This window comes from Ochotona curzoniae, unplaced genomic scaffold (genome assembly GCF_017591425.1).
Source record: "Ochotona curzoniae isolate NIBS_2020 unplaced genomic scaffold, NIBS_Ocur_1.0 scaffold_2453, whole genome shotgun sequence".
NCBI lineage: Eukaryota > Metazoa > Chordata > Mammalia > Lagomorpha > Ochotonidae > Ochotona > Ochotona curzoniae.
The window spans coordinates 9,382,386-9,399,805 of NW_024467094.1; the positions used below are offsets into that span (position 1 = coordinate 9,382,386).

Sequence of the window (17,420 nt, forward strand, 5' to 3'; positions counted from 1 at the left end):
TTCCCGTCCTGCCTGGGGTTCCTGGGGTCTCTGGAGTCCAAAGGCGGCGTGGGAGTGGAAACTTTGCAGTGAGGCTCTCATGGAGGCCTCCTCACCTCCTCTGCCCCTCTCCTCTCCCTCGAGGTCCTCTCTTCTTTGTTCCCTCCACTTCTTCCCTTCCCGCAGGGCAGGCTCCAGCCCTGTCTAACCAAGGGCCCTTCCATGCTTTCCCTGTTCCTCCCAGACTTTTAAGTTCTGCAGGTTTCCTCGCCTGAATGCTCTCCATCCCTCCTCCTAAACCCCATTTCCATCTATGCCTGAAGAATTGACTACAAGCTCCTTCCGTGTTCCCACAATGCCCAGTGCCTGTGCCTACCTGGTAGGAGTCCTCTCTGAGCCCCCAGTATCTCCCAGCCCAGAGCTGGGCACAGAGAAAGTCTTTGCTGGGCTCAGAGTGGCCAAACACAGGCAGGCCGCTGCTGGCGGAAATATTCTAGGGGACATGTCCCTTCTGAAGCAGGTAAGCCTGGGAAGCCAGCCCTGCTCAGCCTGGAAAAGGCTGTGGGACCACCCAGGGAGGGACGAGAGACCGGGAGAAGCTGCTTCCAGAAAAAGGCATTACTGAAAGGAGCTGGTGTTGGTTGGGGGTTGGTTGCTATGGAAACAGGTCCTAACTATCTCCTAAATGGCTAGATGTGCCACTGGTGAGCTTGGGTGCCAGGCTGTTTCGGGAGACACACGCCAGCAAGCAGTCCCGCAAAGGCCCACCTGCTGAGCTGCCTGGCATCCAGCACCTCCCCTCTCCCGCCCCGGCCCCAGGACAAGGCAGGTGCATCCAGCCACAGTAATGCACAAGACTGAGGCCGAGGCTTCAGGTTGCACAAGTGTCCCGGCAGCTGCTCAGGCCCCTGGACAAGCCAGTCTCCAATCTTGACATCAACCACTGTCTACGTCTTCGGCCAAGTGAGCAGAACATGCCACGATCCCCAGCTAGGCATCAGAACCCAGTACCAATCTCCAACCAGGTCCGTGAACCTGATCACAGATATGGCTACAAACTAATCGACCTTGTCCCAGCCTCAGGCCCAGCCATCAAGTCAGCAGCAGACACAAGGCCAGCCACATGTGAGCACCAGTCCTGGCCACACAGAGTGCCCAGCACAGTCCAGGTGCCGTGGCCCGTGGCTATAAGGGCGCTTTCACAGTTCACATGGAATTCTGTCCAGCACTGTATCCCACCGCCAGATTTTCCAGTCTTCTTTTCACCCTCAGAGCAGCCCAGGAGGCTTGGTGCGCTGATAAGAAAACTGAAGCTTGGAGAAAGAAGCTGGCTCGCCCGTTCCCAGCTCCCCTCCCCTGCCCTGCCTCTTCCTGTGGGCTCGGAGGTTTAGAAGCCCAGTCTGCAAGAGGGCACACTTGACCAGACCAGTTGTTTTGGGAAAGATGCGCTTTTCGAAGGCTGGCTAGTATCTCCTTAATATACCACTTAAATACCCGTTAATGACCTTATTTAGGAGATCATTAGTGATTAATAGCTTTGGCTATCTATTGTACTCACAGCTGCCCTGACAATTAGACTCCCGACAGTTCTGAGTTATTTGGAACAATTCTCCCAAGGCCCAGATGTCCCTGTTGGGTCCCGCCAGACTTCTGCTCCTTCAGGAGGAGGAACTCACATCTCCCCTGCAAGGGAGCTCCGAAGTACACCTGCCACTGTGCTCCCCCCAACAAGTGCCTCCCGATCAGTTCCTCGAGGGACTGGGGGACACGGGTGCAGCCAAGAGACAGGACGAAGGACAAGTCCTCTTTGTAATCATACCAGGACCCCAGTGTGAGGAGCTGAGAAGAGAAGCTCCAGGTCCAGGCACTGCCTGGGGGAATGGGGAGGCCAGATGAGAATTCAAGAACCCCTGGAAGATGTGGGAGGCTCTTGCAGGGACACCACCTTCGAGAAGGGCACCAAAGGCTTCCTTGTCTACCAGAAGCAAATAGCAGGAGGGGAGCAGCTTCCCCATCTCTAGCTGCAAGGCCTGGTGTCACCCTCCACGAACTCTGCCACCTGCCACTGAACAAGGAGAGGCTTGAGGTTGCCTGTGCCCTTTGGACTCTTCCACTTTACTCCACAGTTACAGTGTCAAGGATGGCACCCTGGGCCCCAGAGATGGGGCTGGAGGTGGCTCCAGATTCTGCCTCACAAGATGCAAACAAGACAACAGCAAGGGATAACCACCCCTCCATCACACACACACACTGGACAGTAACACAATGGCTGAAAACAGCTCTTTTACCACATGAGATGACTGCAGAGCTGATCAACAGGGACCAGTCTCATGGGGATGAGGGAAGTTCTCATCCGGGAGGGTGGGGATCTGGACCAACCCAGAACAATCCAGAAAAGGTCAGAGGCGGATGTGTGGTAGGGCAGTGGCCCCCAGAAGCTGAGGGACAGCCTTGGAAGTGGCCGGGGCTGGGGGTGTGCCCATGGCCAGCCTCTGCGTGTTCCCCAGTCCCTGGTCCCCCCACACATCTAAGTCTCTCTCCCTGAGGAGGGCCGGGCATAGGACGTGACGTCTTGCAAATACCGAGAGGCAGCAAGCAAACAGGCGTCAGCAGCAGAGGCTCCGAAGAGGCCTCTGCCATCCAGCAGAACTCCAGGCCCCTCCCCGACACAGCCCAATGTGTTTCTATTTTTGCTTCCAACCCTTGTTTGGCTTCCCCGGCTAACAGACGGCTACTGCCCCTCCTCCAGAAGAGCCGGTCAGCTGGGAAGAGGAGCGCCTCCTTGCTGGCCACCCTTGGTCTCAGGTCTGCCTGTAAACAGGACAGACCTTCCACCAGAGCGTGTAGCAGCCCCAGGGCACCTGCCCCATTGAAGGTTGTCCCCTCCCAGCTCCCCACGTCACCAGCAGAGGCAGCAGCCCCTGCCTTCCTGCCCTGCAGCACCCACATTGTAGCCAACTCCACGCAGCCACCTCCCCACACCACCCCTGCCCCGCCCTGCTTCGCACGGAGCCCGCCTCCCCACAAAGCCCAGCAGAGTCCCTGGGTGAATGTCACAAAGGCAGCCTAGGCAAACCTGGAGGAGGCAGCTGGGCTGGGTGGGGCATCCTGCTGGGGCCCAGACAAGCAGGAGGTGCCCACCCCCTTGTTCCCCTACCCAAGTAGGCGTGGTGTCACAGAGCTGAGGCACAGCTGTGCACCCCCTCACAGGTCTCCCTGCTCCCCAACTACTCCCCCCGCCCTGTGACATTTACCTCCAGAGTGACTCATTGCACCCCCCATGCCATTGCAGAAAAAGGGGTACACAGTAGCATTGTCTTTCTCTTCGGAAAACAAGAATTCTAAAGGAGAAATAGGAGGGCAAGTAGCAGGAGGAGGTGGGAGCTCAGAGCTCACTTCCAATTTGACTCTCAAACTCATTTCTTAGGCATTCTCTCCTTCCCCTTTACACCCCTAAATCTTCCTCTAATGTGGCACAGTGAGGAGGGCGCATCACCTGGTCACCAACCCCCACAACTTGGCTCCCGGCTAAAGATAGGGGAATGGGCTGGAAGGTGCGACCCCTAGGAGGCCCAAAGTTCAAGTTCAGCCTTCAAGTTTTCAGCTTCTTATCAACCCCTCCCCTAACCACTCATCTGGGAGGATGCATGTGAGGGAGATGGGAGGGGTGGGGCTCCGTGGTGGCCCAAGAAAAGGCTGTGACAGTGATGACGCTAAGGAAGAAAGCAGAGCAGGGCCAGGGCTGGAAAGAGCTTCAGGCTCGTCCTGTCCCCTTTCACAGACGAGGAAACAGCCCGAGCAGGTGCTCGATCAGGGTCAGCTGGGGCCAGTGCAGGTCTGGGCTCGGCTGGCTGGTTCAACTCCTGTGAACACTGAGTCCCAGTGGAGAAGAGACCTTGGCCATGATCCCAGCTCTGCCTCTCCTGGCTTCAGCCTGAAACATCTGGGGAGCAAATCAGCAGATGGAAGATCCTCTCTCTCTCTCTTCCTCCTCTCTCTGTATCTCTTTCTTTCAAATAAATCAATTAAAAAATCTTTAAAAAGCAAAAGAAAGGAGCCAGACTGCCTCCACCCCCAAGCCTGGAAGGCAGCTTGGTCCTACCACAAAGTCCTCTGCCCCCAAAGCCTGTTGTTCTCTCCGGGCTCCCCCTCCGTCCACAGCAGAGAACTGAGTCAGCCTTCAGAGAAGGACCCTCAGTGCTCGTGCTCTCGGTCTTACAGTGTGCGTGAGAGCAGGCAGGGGCCTGCAGCCGAGAGCCTAGGATGTGCTGAAGACAACCACACAGCTGCCGGCCAGCGGGCCTCACTCACACACAGCCCCAAGCCAGGACCAGGGTCCTCACATTCTGGGTCTCCTTGCTGAACTCCCAAACATGGGGGCCCTCTAAGGAGGGGTTTCAGGGAGGGTCCCCGTCCTGAGGTCACATGCTTGAAGCGGGACTTCCCAGTGAGCCGTACTTGGCTCAGGCAATGGCCAGCAAAGCCGATATTGCAGAGCTTAGCATATCGGCCAAGGACGTGAGACTTTTCTGAGCTCCAACACGCCTCTGACTACAGCGAAGTCCAGGAAGGCTTCCTGGAGGTGGTCTTAGAACACGGGGACTCATTTGACCTTAGACTCCCTGCTGGAGACCTGAGCAGACAGGTGATTCGGCAATGTGCTTGTGCAAAATCATGCCATTCTTAAGATACACAGCAAAGCAATCTTGGTACCCTAGGCTTGGGTGTTTCTCGGAGTCATGCCTCAATTTCTCTGGAACCTGCTTGAAGTACTAACAAGTTCCTAAGCTTCCCAAGTGTTTCTTCCTCTGAGAAATCTTCCCTGGGCCCTGCCCCGGGGTGGGGCGCAGAGCCAGGGATAGGGTGGCAAGGCACATGCCCCACCGCCAGGCAGAAGAACAAAGGCCAAACCTCAACTCTGGGAACCTGGCTTTGACCCCCAACTCTGCCTTCAGCTCTTTGGCCTTGGGCAAATACCTTCACTGGGCCTTCATTTCCCTTATTTTTAAGGATCTGTTTATTTGGAAGTCAGAGTTACAGAGGGAGAAAGGTAACGGTCTTCCACTCACTAGATCACTCTTCCAAATGGCCACAACGACCAGGGCTGGACCAGGCCAAAGCCGGGAGCCTGGAGCTTCATTGGGGTTCTCCCAAGTGGGTGGCAGAGGTCCAGGTACATGGCCCACCCTCTGCTACTTTCCCAGGGCAAAAGCAAAAGCTGAATTGGAATTGGAGCAGTCAGGATAGGAACTGATGCCTGTATGGAATGCTGGCCTCCCAGGCTGAGGCTTTACATGCTATGCTACAGTGCAGACTGCCCACCACCACCACCCCATTGTCCTTGTTAACAAGGGCTTTGAACCAAGCATCTAGAAGCCTCTCTCCCACTCTGACACTGCAGGATGGGGATATGACTCAAATTACCAGGTTGGATGCACAGTGAAGGCTGCCAGCTCCTCCCCAGGCAAGCAGAGGCCAACGCCTGGGAGGAGCAGAAACTGGTTCCTCCAGCCAGGAAAGCCCAGCCTCAGGCCTGCACTCCCGCCCCAGCCTGGAAGATCCCCAGGACCCTCGGCCATGTGCCCTGATCCTGCCCTGCATGACAATGCGGAGGTGGAAGGAGGTGGGGCCTCTCATATGTACCACCCAGGGTGGGAGAGTCCCTGGCAAGCCAGCAGGCTGGGGATGCAGACGCAGGGGCCTCAGGAAGCCAGAACAAGCCCTTCCCCCTAGAGGCAGCCCGGCCCAGGCGGGCCTCCCTCCAGCTCCCCGGATCTTTGGAAATGCCTGGAGCACACCAGGTCCAACCCGGAGCCTCCCACCCCTGGGCACTCCAGCCAGCCAGACTTCCCCAACACACACCTGCACAAACTTTCGCCCTGCCCACCTCCAAGCGGAGACCTGCAACCCTGACCCTGGCCACCTTGCTGTCCCAATTCTGCCTGCCCCTAAGGTCTACCTCCTAAGGAAACCCAGCCTTTGCTCTCCCAAGCCACTGGTCCCCAAGCCCCCACCCCGACCCCCAGGGCAGCTCTGTGCTGGGAATACTCTCTGCTTTCCCAGACACTGCCCTGCTGCCCTCCCCACCCTCCATCACTTACTTCACACCCAAGACTGAGGACCCTCCTGCCCTCAACCCTATACTGGGCGACACTGTGGAAGGCTTCCATCTGCGTGGCTGAAGTCTTCCCTGGAAATCTGGAACTGCAGTAATCTGTCTGGATCCACCCCCACCCCCACTCCCATCACCCCCAGAGCTATGGTAGGACCTAGGACCTCACCTCTCCCTGTGACATAAAAGTCCTTTTACTGCCTCCTCTCTGCTCCTCTTGAACACAGTTGGCACAGCCAGGGCTGGCTGCTCAGTCAACGCACTGCACAACTTTCAAGGCACCACTCACTAGATCATCCTGTGATGACCTGGAGTCAGGCACCATGGCACCCCTGAGGTCCACACCTCTGTGGAGGTGGCCAGGCTGCAGGGGGTAGCCTTGGCAGGTGAGGAGGGAGGAGGCTCTTCCCTCCCAAGCTGGGTCCCCAGCTTGGACTCCTGGCCTGCTCCCTCCCTAATGGTGCCTGCCATCCTCTCTGTGTATCTCTCCTCCTGGGGCACAGTAACAAGAGAGGTCTTTCTGGGCTAGAGGCACCCCCACCCCAGTCTATCTCACACAGATTCCAATAGTGGGAGAGAGAGATTCCTGCAGGCACGTTCCTGCTTATCGTTTTTCATTCAGTGGGTTTAGGAACCTCAAGCAGAGAAAGGACATGGTCACAATACAGCAGCCTAGTAGGGCTGCGGATGGTGAAGACTGACCCACACCTGCTGGGCAGCCCCAAAAGGCTCCCCAGTGGTGGGGCGGGGGTTGGGGTGGTCCACAGAGGAGGAGAGAAGGGGGTGCCCTGGAGGATTGTAGCAGAAAAAACATCTGTTAGCATGACAGGGGACAAGGATGGGGCTCAGAGCAGGACAGCATCTTCACCTATCACAGGGAGCCCCAGCAACCAGAGACCAAGGGGGCCCCCACGCAGAGGGGAACATGGCCATGGGGACAGTGATGGAGGAAGCCTTTAAGATGCAACAGGCTTGATGCTGAGCCCAGACTCTGCTCAGCCTCTCTGGGCCACTGGAAGGATCTGTGTCCAGATGTTTGACAGGGCTGGGTGAAGTGTGCGGTGGTGGTGAGAGCATTCGCTACCTCCCAGGAGCACATCCCCCCCCCCCCCCCCCCCCGCACAGTGCAAGCCCGGTTGTCACCTGCCGTTGTGCGGACAGCGCCCTGGGGGGGGGGGGGGGGGGGACCTGGACCCACAGCAAACAGGTGCAGACAATGCACACAGTAGGGCAGCAGGCAGGGTCAAATACCCTACCACGTGCCCCACCCTTGGCAAGAAACAGGAGTAAGGCCCCAGGCCCTGCGGAGGGAGGAAGGAAAGGAGTGAGGGAGAGAGGTAGCAGGCTTTCAGAAGCCTTTTCCAGCCCGCTGGGTGTCATCTCACAGTGCCTCCCCAGGAGGGACCAGGGAGGGAAGTGAGAAAGGGGGTATTCAAATGTGCTCTGCACTCACTGTGTCTCACACATCCAGCCCCACCCTGACAGCAGCTAAACTGCACACCTCGTGCGTGCCCAGGGAGCCGGGGACCTGGCCCAGGGCTGGGTGGGGGAGGTCCCAGGCAGCTCTGAGGGTGAAGAAAGTGGTGGGGGGGAGAGGAGGGGGATTTACACACGCGGCAATATCATCCACACCCAGGGCGTGTACGGGTGAGTTCACACTCATTCCATCACTCTCACTGCCTGCAGGTGGGGAGCTGGGGTCCTGGGGAACCGCCTGGCACCTGCGAACGTCACAGGTCCCCCAGCTCCTGGTAGATTCTCACGTTGGCCTCCCAAGCCGGCAACGCTGAGGCCAGCTTGCTGCCACCTACGGCATGGCCGGCCCTGTGGGCAGAGGCTGTCGTCAACCCCCGTTCCCCAGGGTACCCTGGTTCCCCCAAGCAGACAGAGTGCAAGCAGGAGCTGGGGCCAGTCCCCACCTGATCTCCCAGGATCCCCTCACCCGGCACCGGGCCTGGCCAGGCAGACGCTAGTGAATGAACGCCCGGTTGGATGAATGAAGGAATGATAAACGCCCACTGCCTGCAGCCGGGGACCGCACTGCCCGCCGGAGCCCCGCGGAGGGCAGAGTCTAAGGGACCCCAGCAGTAGCCCCACCTGCCAACCTCGGGGCACTTGAGTGCCGCTCTCCGGGTCGGTGGGGGAGGGAGCGGGACGGCTCCCCCCCGCCGGCAGGGTGCTGAGCACCCTCCTGCTGGGGAGAAAATCTGGGTCTCCTGACCGAGCTGGGGGCGGGGCGGGGGGGGATCACGACGCCCCGGAAAGACGGTAGGCAAGACTAGGGGGCGCGTCCTGGCTCGCGCTGAGGGGCGTGGGACGGAGCGGCGGCAGCGGGACATCCGCTCTGGTGCCCGCTCCTGGGTCTACCCAGGGCCGCGGGACTCGACAGGGGCGCCGCAGACCTGGCCCTCTCCAGCGGGGCCACAGCGAGGGGGACGCGGTGTCCCACGAGGTGACCGGGGGCGCAGGAAGGACGAGGACCTGGCCCTCTCCATGCTCCGGGGGGTCCGGCCGCGCCACCTCCCGCGCCGGCCACCCCGGAACCTCCGCCCACCTGCGCGAGGGGCGCGAGTCCCACCCCGGCCCCGTTGCCACCAACCCGCCTCCCACTCCCCCAGCCCGGGCCACCGGCCCTGCCCTCACCTGCACGGCCCGCCTTGGCCATGTCCCGGGCGGCGGGCTCCGGGCTGCGCTGCCCGTGCTCCTCGCAGCTCCCGGGCCCTGCCCCGGCCGCCGCGGCGCCTCCGGCCCCGAACGGACTCCGAGCGCCGCGCCCCGCGCCCCCGCCCCGTTCGCCTCGGCTGCCGCCACCGCAGCCGCCGCCGCCGCCTCGCCGCTCCCTTAAAGGCGCCGAGCGAGCGGCGGCCGCGCCGGTCCTCCCCCCCAACACACACACCTCCCACCCCGCGCAGCCGGGGAGGGACTGACGGAGGCCGGCGCCCAACGCCGCCCCCGCGGGTCCGCACCCCAAGCCCCGGGACGCGGCCACCGCGGCGCGCGAGAAGGCGACAGCCGCGGGGTCACGGCTAACCCGGACCAGGACGCAGAGCGGAGACCGCGCGGGAGACACGGACGCGCCCGGAGCCCGGGCAAGACACTGCGCGGTCCGAGCGGGGCACAGGGACGGTAGACCCGGGCGCAGAGACACTGACACCTGGGCGCTGGAGACTCCGCGAGGCTGCGGAGGTGGGCGCCGAGACAGCAGTTGCAAGCACACCAGAGAACCCAGCAGCCCTGAGCTGGGAGGTCGGTGACCACGCGAGGAACGGAGACAGGAACACAGCAGCGAGGCCGCCCCAAAACCAAGAAGGAAGTCACTCCAGGATCCGACCCCTCCGCCTGCTTCCATCCCTGAGTCAGGGACTGACCTAGTCTCAAGACATATGGGCTTCTGTGCCTTTAACTGCCAGGGGGCAGGTAAACTGCAGGGGCTCTGGGCTGGGCCAGGAGGCTGTACCCCCTTTGCACTGCCCAAGCCTCAGATACACACACACACTCACACACACATTCTTGATGAGCAGGCCTCCTGTGGCTGGGAAGCTGCGGCGTCCAGCTGCACTAGGAGGTAGAAGCTGGCCAGTTATTGACTGTGGTGCCTGCAAGGGAAGGGTCCCAGGTGGGGGCCAGAGAGCAGGCATGCATTTCTCCAGCTCAGGGGGCAACCCACGTCCCACCAGCTTTTGGCACCTGCTATCATCTCCCCAACCCAAGCCGGCTACCTGGCTTCCTGCTACCACCTAGGAGTTGGGGGGCGGGTAGGAGTAGTAGTTCTTTTGGACGACTTCCTAACCTGCCCTGAAGCTCCGCCTCCCTCCCCAAGGAACCCATCCACCTGCCAAGGAGAAATCCATGCCATCATTTCATCTCAGGCCAGCCATATTCCTGACTCCAGGAGCCCCCCAAGCTGCTCGCCTCTGGAAACCGGGCTGATGCAGACTGCAAGAGCTGCCCTGAGGTTTTTAGCCCAGCACTTCCTGGAGGGCTCTGACTCCATTCACAGCATGCCTGCTGAGTAGGAACCCGGCAGCTCCCTGTTGATCGCGTCCAAGCACAGAGGGCTCAGCACCTCCCAGGAGAGCTCTTCCATCCTGGGCAGTCTTCCTGGTAGGAAATCTGCATTCTCAAAGACCCTCCTAGGAGTCCTGCTCTCCCCTGCAAAAACTGAGGCTTTCCAGAACCCTCTGTCCTGACCACCCCATGCATCTTGCAAGGGCCCCCCTCTGCCCCAGGCACTACAGAGCCGATGGGGTTCGGAAGCTGTGTGCTCCCAAGTCCTGCACCGTCACCTGCAGCCCCTCCACTGGCCTGGGGTGAGGAGTGGGGGATGGGAACAGCACGAGCCAGCGGGTGTGCTCAGGGCTTCACACAGACCCTGTGCTCTCTGAGGTATTTTGTGCTGTCCCCAGTTCTCACTGAGAGAAACGAGCTGAGACAGTTTGTGCTCATGGACGCGTGGGAGTCCACCTCAGGGCTGGGCTGTGTGTCCCATGCCTTGCAGTCCCCGCCCAGGGCTGTCCTTGACTGAGCAGTTGACTGATGGTCCTGCTGGCTCCTGCGGTGGGCATGTGTGTGAGCACGGGAGATGCAATAGACCTTCCACACGGAGGGGTTAAGATGCTGCTTGGGGCCTCCTTGAGTCCGGGAGGAGAATGCCTGGCTTCCAGTCCTGGCTCCATCTCCAAGTCCAGCTTCGCTAATTCATGCAGCAGGGGAGGGCTCAAGGAAGTGTGTACCTGCCACACACACACACACACACACACACACACACACACACACACACAGGAGACCTGGATTCAGTTGTCTGCCGGCCAGCACCTACCATTGCAGATATCTAGGGGAGTGAAGCAAAGCTCTCTCTCTTTGTCTCTCAAATAAAGAAATGTTTATTTTACAAGAAGGAAACCTGCTGCAGAGCGCCCGGTCCCTGAGCTCCCCTGGGTCTTGGTCCTCAGTGGCAACAGTAACCATCAAGCACTGTGTGTGCGTGCCTGTTTGAGTCCCATGCATAGACAGTGTGTGTGCATGTGTGTGTCCACTCACACACACAGACCCAGGTTAACACACCTGCTCACAGAGCATGCTCCCTCGATGGACATTGACCCTGCCATCCCTCGGCTCCTGGGAACAGGGTGGGCATGGTTGACAGGCGGAGAGTTTCAGAAATCGCCTCCTTTGACCACCCTCCCCTCTTCTCAAAGGGGAAGACAACCGGCCACATTTGCCTCGAAAGAAACCAATGGATTTGGACTTCCAAATCCACCCATGGCTCCTGTTCTTGTCAGCCTTCGCGAGGCGCCCAGCTCCTGCCCACAGGCTGGATCAGTGAGGGGCCAGCCCTGGGTTGCTGCTGCTGGTCTCCACCACTACTGTGTGCTTTGTCTGTTACCAGCTGCTGGGCGAGTTCCGGCCCTGCCTTCAGACAGAGCAAACACACTGGGACTCAAGGCCATTAGATTAACTGGTGGGAGTTAACTTCCTGCATCCCAAGAATTGTCCTGAATTGAAGAAAGTAAGAACCAGCAATTTAGAACCACTGACCGCAGCCGCCTGCGGGAGGCAAGGGCCCGGCCCAGCCACTGTGTCTTTTTGGCTGCCCAGTTCTTGGCAATGGGAGGCAAAGCTGGGTTTCCTCTCTAAGACCTGGGCATCCACGTCCTCTCCTCTGACCACAGTTCCTTCTGCTTCTGCCCCTATGGTGCCTAGCTGCTCCCAGGCTCAGGAAAACCCTCACACAGAGGAGAGGGGAATCCAAGGGAGGCCAGCCCTGCTAATTAACGCAAGAAGGCCTTGAACACACAGGCAGGAGGGAGTGGGACCCGGGGGGGGGGGGGGGGGGGGAGGGGATGATTTCTCCAAGGGGGCCTGAATGTTAGTCCTGGGCAGGTGGTGTCCAAGCACTTGGAAAAGTAAACAATCATCTGTAGGAGCCAACATGGCCCCTGGCGGGGAAGCCAGCCATGCCAGGCTACGTTCATTTCCTTTTAATACGGTTACAACATCTGGTAGAATTGGGCATTGCCATGCCTGCTGGCTGGGCTTGGGCCCAGCTGCCGCACGGCTCTCTGACAGTAACTTGGTGAATAATAGAGAAACACAGGGGCAAGATGGCAGCCTTGCCAAATAGAGACACATCCCTGTCTACCCCAGGAGGGACTCCAATGGGACGGCGAGTGCCCGCAGCAAGACTCAGCCATGTCAGGCGTTTCAGCAGAGGGGACCACAACAGCTCATGCAGACTAGACAAGACTCCACCATGGCCCAGACAAGCAGGGACCACAGGCCTGGGGCCAGGAGGACAAGATGAACATGAACAAACTAGCATGTGCATCCGTCAGGGCCCTTTCCGGAAAGTCTGTCTCCAGCTTGCTGTCAGCTGTCGCCTGGCTGGTTCACTGCCTCCCTTGCACCCTCCAACTCTGGTTCTCACCCTCAAGCCCCAGGCAGAGCCACTCTCCTCTGGAACCTTTCAGAATAGCTCTGGGAGTAGCTGGTTTCTGGTTTGTTCTGGCTTGTTGCTCTTGACTCAGTCTACACCCAGGATGCTGTGCTTCCTCCTGCTCCGGTCCTTTCTGGTGACTGTGGCTCACCTCCTCTGTGCTTTTAGGACCCTGGGAGTCTCCATCCCCTCTGATGGGGTCCCATCCTCCGGGGGTCATGTGGACTCCTGCCCACCAGCCTCCCTCCCTCAAGCAATATGCTTTATAAAGGGGATATGGGGAGGGGCTCATGCTTGTAGTCTGCTATGCAGTCAGGAAGATTCCATGAGCTCCAGGCCCTGCAGGCAAAACAAAACACAACCTCTCCCAGGGAGGTTGGGGTTGGGGTGGGAACCAAGCCAAAAGCCCTGCCCTCCCATTAGAGTGCATTTTCTTTCATGACCACAGAGGGGCTGTGCACCCACAACTATGCACATACATGGCCTGCCTGTGTGTGCCAAGCAAAAGTGGTCTGCAAACTGCTAAACCCATTGCATTAGGTTTCCCACTTGGGATGCTGACCTAAATGGAGGCTCAAGTGTGGGTTTCCGTTTTTCTCGATTACGGTTGATGTGGTGCTATCTAACTGAGCGGGCTGTGCTGGCAGATGGGATCAGGAATGAGAGAAAGCGCGCCTGAGAGGCCGAGTGTTCAAGGAAAGACAGGGGGCCGGGGGGCTAGTGGTAAAGGGGGCTTGCAGCAGCTCCCAGGAGAAGTGCTGAGGGGCAGAAACTTGGTCCTGCTGTCTAAGAGGGCAGTGGACCCCTCATCCTGGGTCCTGGTTCCTGCAGTCTCTGCAGCTGCATGGTCTCTGCAAGCAGGGTCTGTGCTTTCTGCTGGATGCCCACTGCCATGGCATCCCGCCCCTGTGAGCCCAGCAGTCTTTGCACACTGCACTTACACTAAATACAGGTTGGTCCTGGGGAAAGCTGAATTCCCCTGATGGCCCGCTGGCAGTTCCAGCCGCACCCTCCTTACCCATGCAGGCTCATCCAGACGCTCTGACCTCAGCATGTCCCTCCCCGACCCTGACCTGCATGCACGTTATTTATTTATGGGAGATTACAGAAGCCTGATGACCAAACACACTTGTGGATAAAGCGCCGAAGAAGCCATAGATCAACCGGGGAAAGAACTGCCTGATTGCCAGTGTGGCCCTTCCAGACAAGGGCAGAAGCTCACAGTCCGATGAGGTACATGGATGATGTCATAGGGCCTTCAGCTGCATCCGTGACGCATCTGCACCTGCTCTGACCCTCACACAGCTCGCCACGGGTTCCCTCCAGCTCTGCTTCATGCAGGGTCCTTCCTCCGGAACCCAGGCTGGGTCCCAGCTCAGGCCAGGCTGGTCAGGAGAGACATGGGCACAGAAGGGTAAGGCCTGGGAGCTGAGGTGAGCCAAGGCCATCTTCCGGGACGTTGTTATGTCCTGAGCTGTGATAGGACACCTTGGCTGACGTTTCCAAGCAGCTCCTCAGCTGAAGACAGCTCCCACCAGCCACTCCTTTGTTCCCAAGCCCCATTCCATTCCACTCCTCTGAATCCACATGGTTTTCAGTATCCCTTCAAAAGCTTTCTACATGGGGCAGATGTGGTGACTTAACCGAGGTTAAGCCATAGCCTGCCATGGCAGCATCCCACAAGAGCACTCACTGGTTTGTGTCCTGGCTGTTCCTCTCCCATCCAGCTCCCTGCAAGGGCCTGGGAAAGCAGTGGAGGACAGCCCAAGTCCTTGGGATCCTGCAGCCACATGGGAGACCCAGAAGAAGCTCCTGGCTTCAGAATGGCTCAGGCTTCAACTTAGCTTCAATCTTGCCATTGCAGCCACTTGGGGAATGAACTAGCAGATGGAAAACCTGAGTGGACAAAGACAAAGGCCTCTGGCTACAGGGGTTGGGTGGAGCGCCCTGAGCAGGTGCAGCCCTGGGCCAGACCTCAGAACCCCTTTGCTAGTCCCTGAGCCTCAGTCTTGCCATCTGTTGAATGAGAGCACTGGTAGAACAACAGCTCAGGAAACAACCTGACAATGAATTGTTCTGTGGCACAGGAGGGCTTGTTGCCGTGTCGTCTGTCATGGAAGAGCAGTGAGCCCTCGTTGGCTGTTTAGAGGGTTAGGAAAATACAGTGGAGCGTGTCATGTGATAAAGCAGTGGGCAGTGTGACAGGGAGCAAGCCAAGTCCCCAAGCAGCAGTGCGGTTAGATCTTTCACAAAGCCAAGAAGAGAAGCAACGGGCCAAAGTGCCTGGGCACGACAGTGCCACCGCGCCACGTTCTGAACACATATGAGAATGTACAGAAGGGGTGCACACACGTGTCAGGGGAAAGCTCTCTCAAACATGTAGTCATATAGTTGAAAGGCAGAGTGATAGAGAGACAGGTGGGTGGGGAGAAAAAGAGAGAATCTTCCTGTTAGCTTTTATTGTCACAAACCCAAAAGCCAGATGCAATAAATCACTCAAAGAGGTCTTTATTTCAGTGGGAGAAGTAGCCATGGGGCAGAGAGAAAGCTGAGACTGACAAAGCAAATAGAGACAGAGGACAAAGGCATGAGACACCTTTATAGCCTCAAAGTGGGTATGGGAAGCACAGGTCAGGGATTGGCAGATGCGGCTGTAAGTGAACACCAGGAATGTCAGGGAAGAAGTACAGCAGACAAGGGCCTGGTGTGGTGGCCAAGCAGTTAAAGTCCTTACCTTCCATATGGGAGTTGGTTCTAATCCCGGCAGCCCCACTTCCCATCCAGCTCCCTGCTTGTGGCCTGGGAAAGCAGTCGAGGACGGCCCAAAGCCTTGGGACCCTGCACCCGTGTGGGAGACCTGGAGGACGTTCCTGGCTTCTGGCTTTGGGTTGGCTCAGCTCCGGCCGTTGCGGTCACTTGGGGAGTGAATCATCAGACAGAAGATTTTCCTCTGTGTCTCTCCTTCTCTCTGTGTATATCTGACTTGCCAGTAAAAATAAATAAATCTTAAAAAAAAAAAAAAAAGAAGAAGAAGAAGAAAAAGAAGAAGTACCGCGGGTTGTTGGAGAGCGCAGTTTAAACCTAAAGGGCTAGTGGGTCTGAAGGGGACCGAGACCTAGGGGGTTTATGGTAGTGCTGGGTTCGGTATGGTGGAGTCAGTCTTGGGGTCTCTGAGTCTCGCTGCACTTCCACACACCAGCTCACTGACCCCTAACGTCTACAATGGCTGGGGCTGGGCCAGGTCGAGCCTGGGAGCCCAGCCTCCATCGGGGTGCCCCACCTAGGTGGCATGGATCCAACTATTTGGGCCATCCTCACTGCCTTCCCTGATGCATTAGCAGGGAGCTGGGTGGGAAGCGGGAGAGCCGGCACTCCGCTCTGAGATGGTATGTTGGCATTATAGGCAGTGGCTTGACCAGCCCCTGATACGCTTTTCATGGGTTACCCCTTCCAGTCCTATAGCAATGACGAGAGAGCTGTGACTATGACTGTTCCCGTTTTACAGATAAGCAGACTAAGGCCTACAAAAGTCACCTATCTTTCTTCTCTTTTAAAATTTCTATTGATTGATTGATTGATTATTGGAAAGTCAGATATACAAAGAAGACGAGAGACAAAGAGGAAGATCCATCCACTGATTCACTCCCCAAGTGACTGCAGTGGCCAAAGCTGAGCTAATCTGAAGTCAGGAACCAAGAGCTTATTCTGGGTTTCCCACATAGGTGCAGGGTCCCAAGGCTTTGGGCCGTCCTCGACTGTTTTCCCAGGCCAAAAGCAGGGAGCTGAATGGAAAGCGTGGCCACCGGGATGAGACCCAGAGCCCATCCAGCACATGCATGGTGAGGACTTTAGCCACTAGGCTACCATGCCGGGCCCTCTTTATTTCTTTTTAAATGTGTGTGATTTTTTTTTTTTCATTGGAAAGGCAGGTTTAAAGAGAGAAGGAGAGATAGAAAGTTCTTGGATCTACTGGTTCACTTCCCAAATGGCTACAATGGCCAGAGCTAAGCTGATGATCTGAAGCCAGGAGCCAGGAGTTTTCTCCATGTCTCCCAGACAGATGTAGAGCCCAAGGCCATCTTCTGCTGCTTTCTTAGGCCACAAGCAGGAAGCTGGATGGGAACTGTTGCCCTAATCGGATGCTGGTGCTTGCAGGTAGAAGATTAGCCACTTGAGCTATTGCATCACCCCTGGGCTACCCATCATTCATTAGGTCCTTAACTAATAAGGGATGGAGCAGGTATTCAAAGCCAAGCCCCTGAAACCTACTCTCCTGCCACAGACAAGAAAAACAAACAAAACACAGGTAACCAACCGGCTGAGGCTCCACCACCACCTCCTGGTCTCCACAGCAAGCCCAGCCCAGCCCAGCCCAGCCCAGCCCAGCCCAGCCCAGCCCTTTCCAGGTGCCTGGGCAGGTAGAGGGAGCCTGAGTCAACCCGGATTCCCACCAGGAATGGGTGTGGCTGCCTCACCCAGGTAGAGGCCTGCCTCAACCCTACGGTGGGAGAGAAGGAGGCAGACACTCCGTATCCCTGGCACATCCTTCTGGTTTGTCCTCAGACTGTGGTTTGAATGCTTCTGGTCAGAACAATTAACAGGGTGAATTGGACAAGGGTTCAGAGAGGGAACTGGCTCCACTTATTAAGGAGGCACTAGATGACATGCGGGATGGAAGCACAGGACAGCCTCATCTGGAGGGCAGGCACAGCCCTCTCCGTACATTCCTGTAGCCCTCAGTGGGGAGAGGTGCGCTGGGCAGGTGCCCACTTAGTGGCTCGGCTGCTGCCTGTGTTCAGAAATCTCCACTGGGTGTATTATGTATATCCATTGCTAGAGGTTGGATGGCACAGGCTGGGAAGTGCATCCTGGGACTGAGTAGAGGAGGCCCAG

At 57.9% G+C, this 17,420-nt stretch overlaps 1 protein-coding gene across 2 annotated transcripts in view; it reads right to left on the bottom strand.

Moving 5' to 3' along the window:
- Positions 1-8,927, bottom strand: part of PITPNM3 (PITPNM family member 3) — a 73,093-nt gene extending 64,166 nt beyond the window's left edge. Inside the window, exon 1 of one of the 2 annotated variants that reach the window (XM_041000573.1) lies at positions 8,735-8,927. In XM_041000573.1, the coding sequence (XP_040856507.1) occupies positions 8,735-8,756 (22 nt within the window). In that variant the 5' untranslated portion in view covers positions 8,757-8,927. The remainder of the gene's footprint in view (positions 1-8,734) is intronic. The other variant, XM_041000574.1, reaches the window with a different exon arrangement.
- Between the last annotated feature and the right edge of the window lie 8,493 nt (positions 8,928-17,420).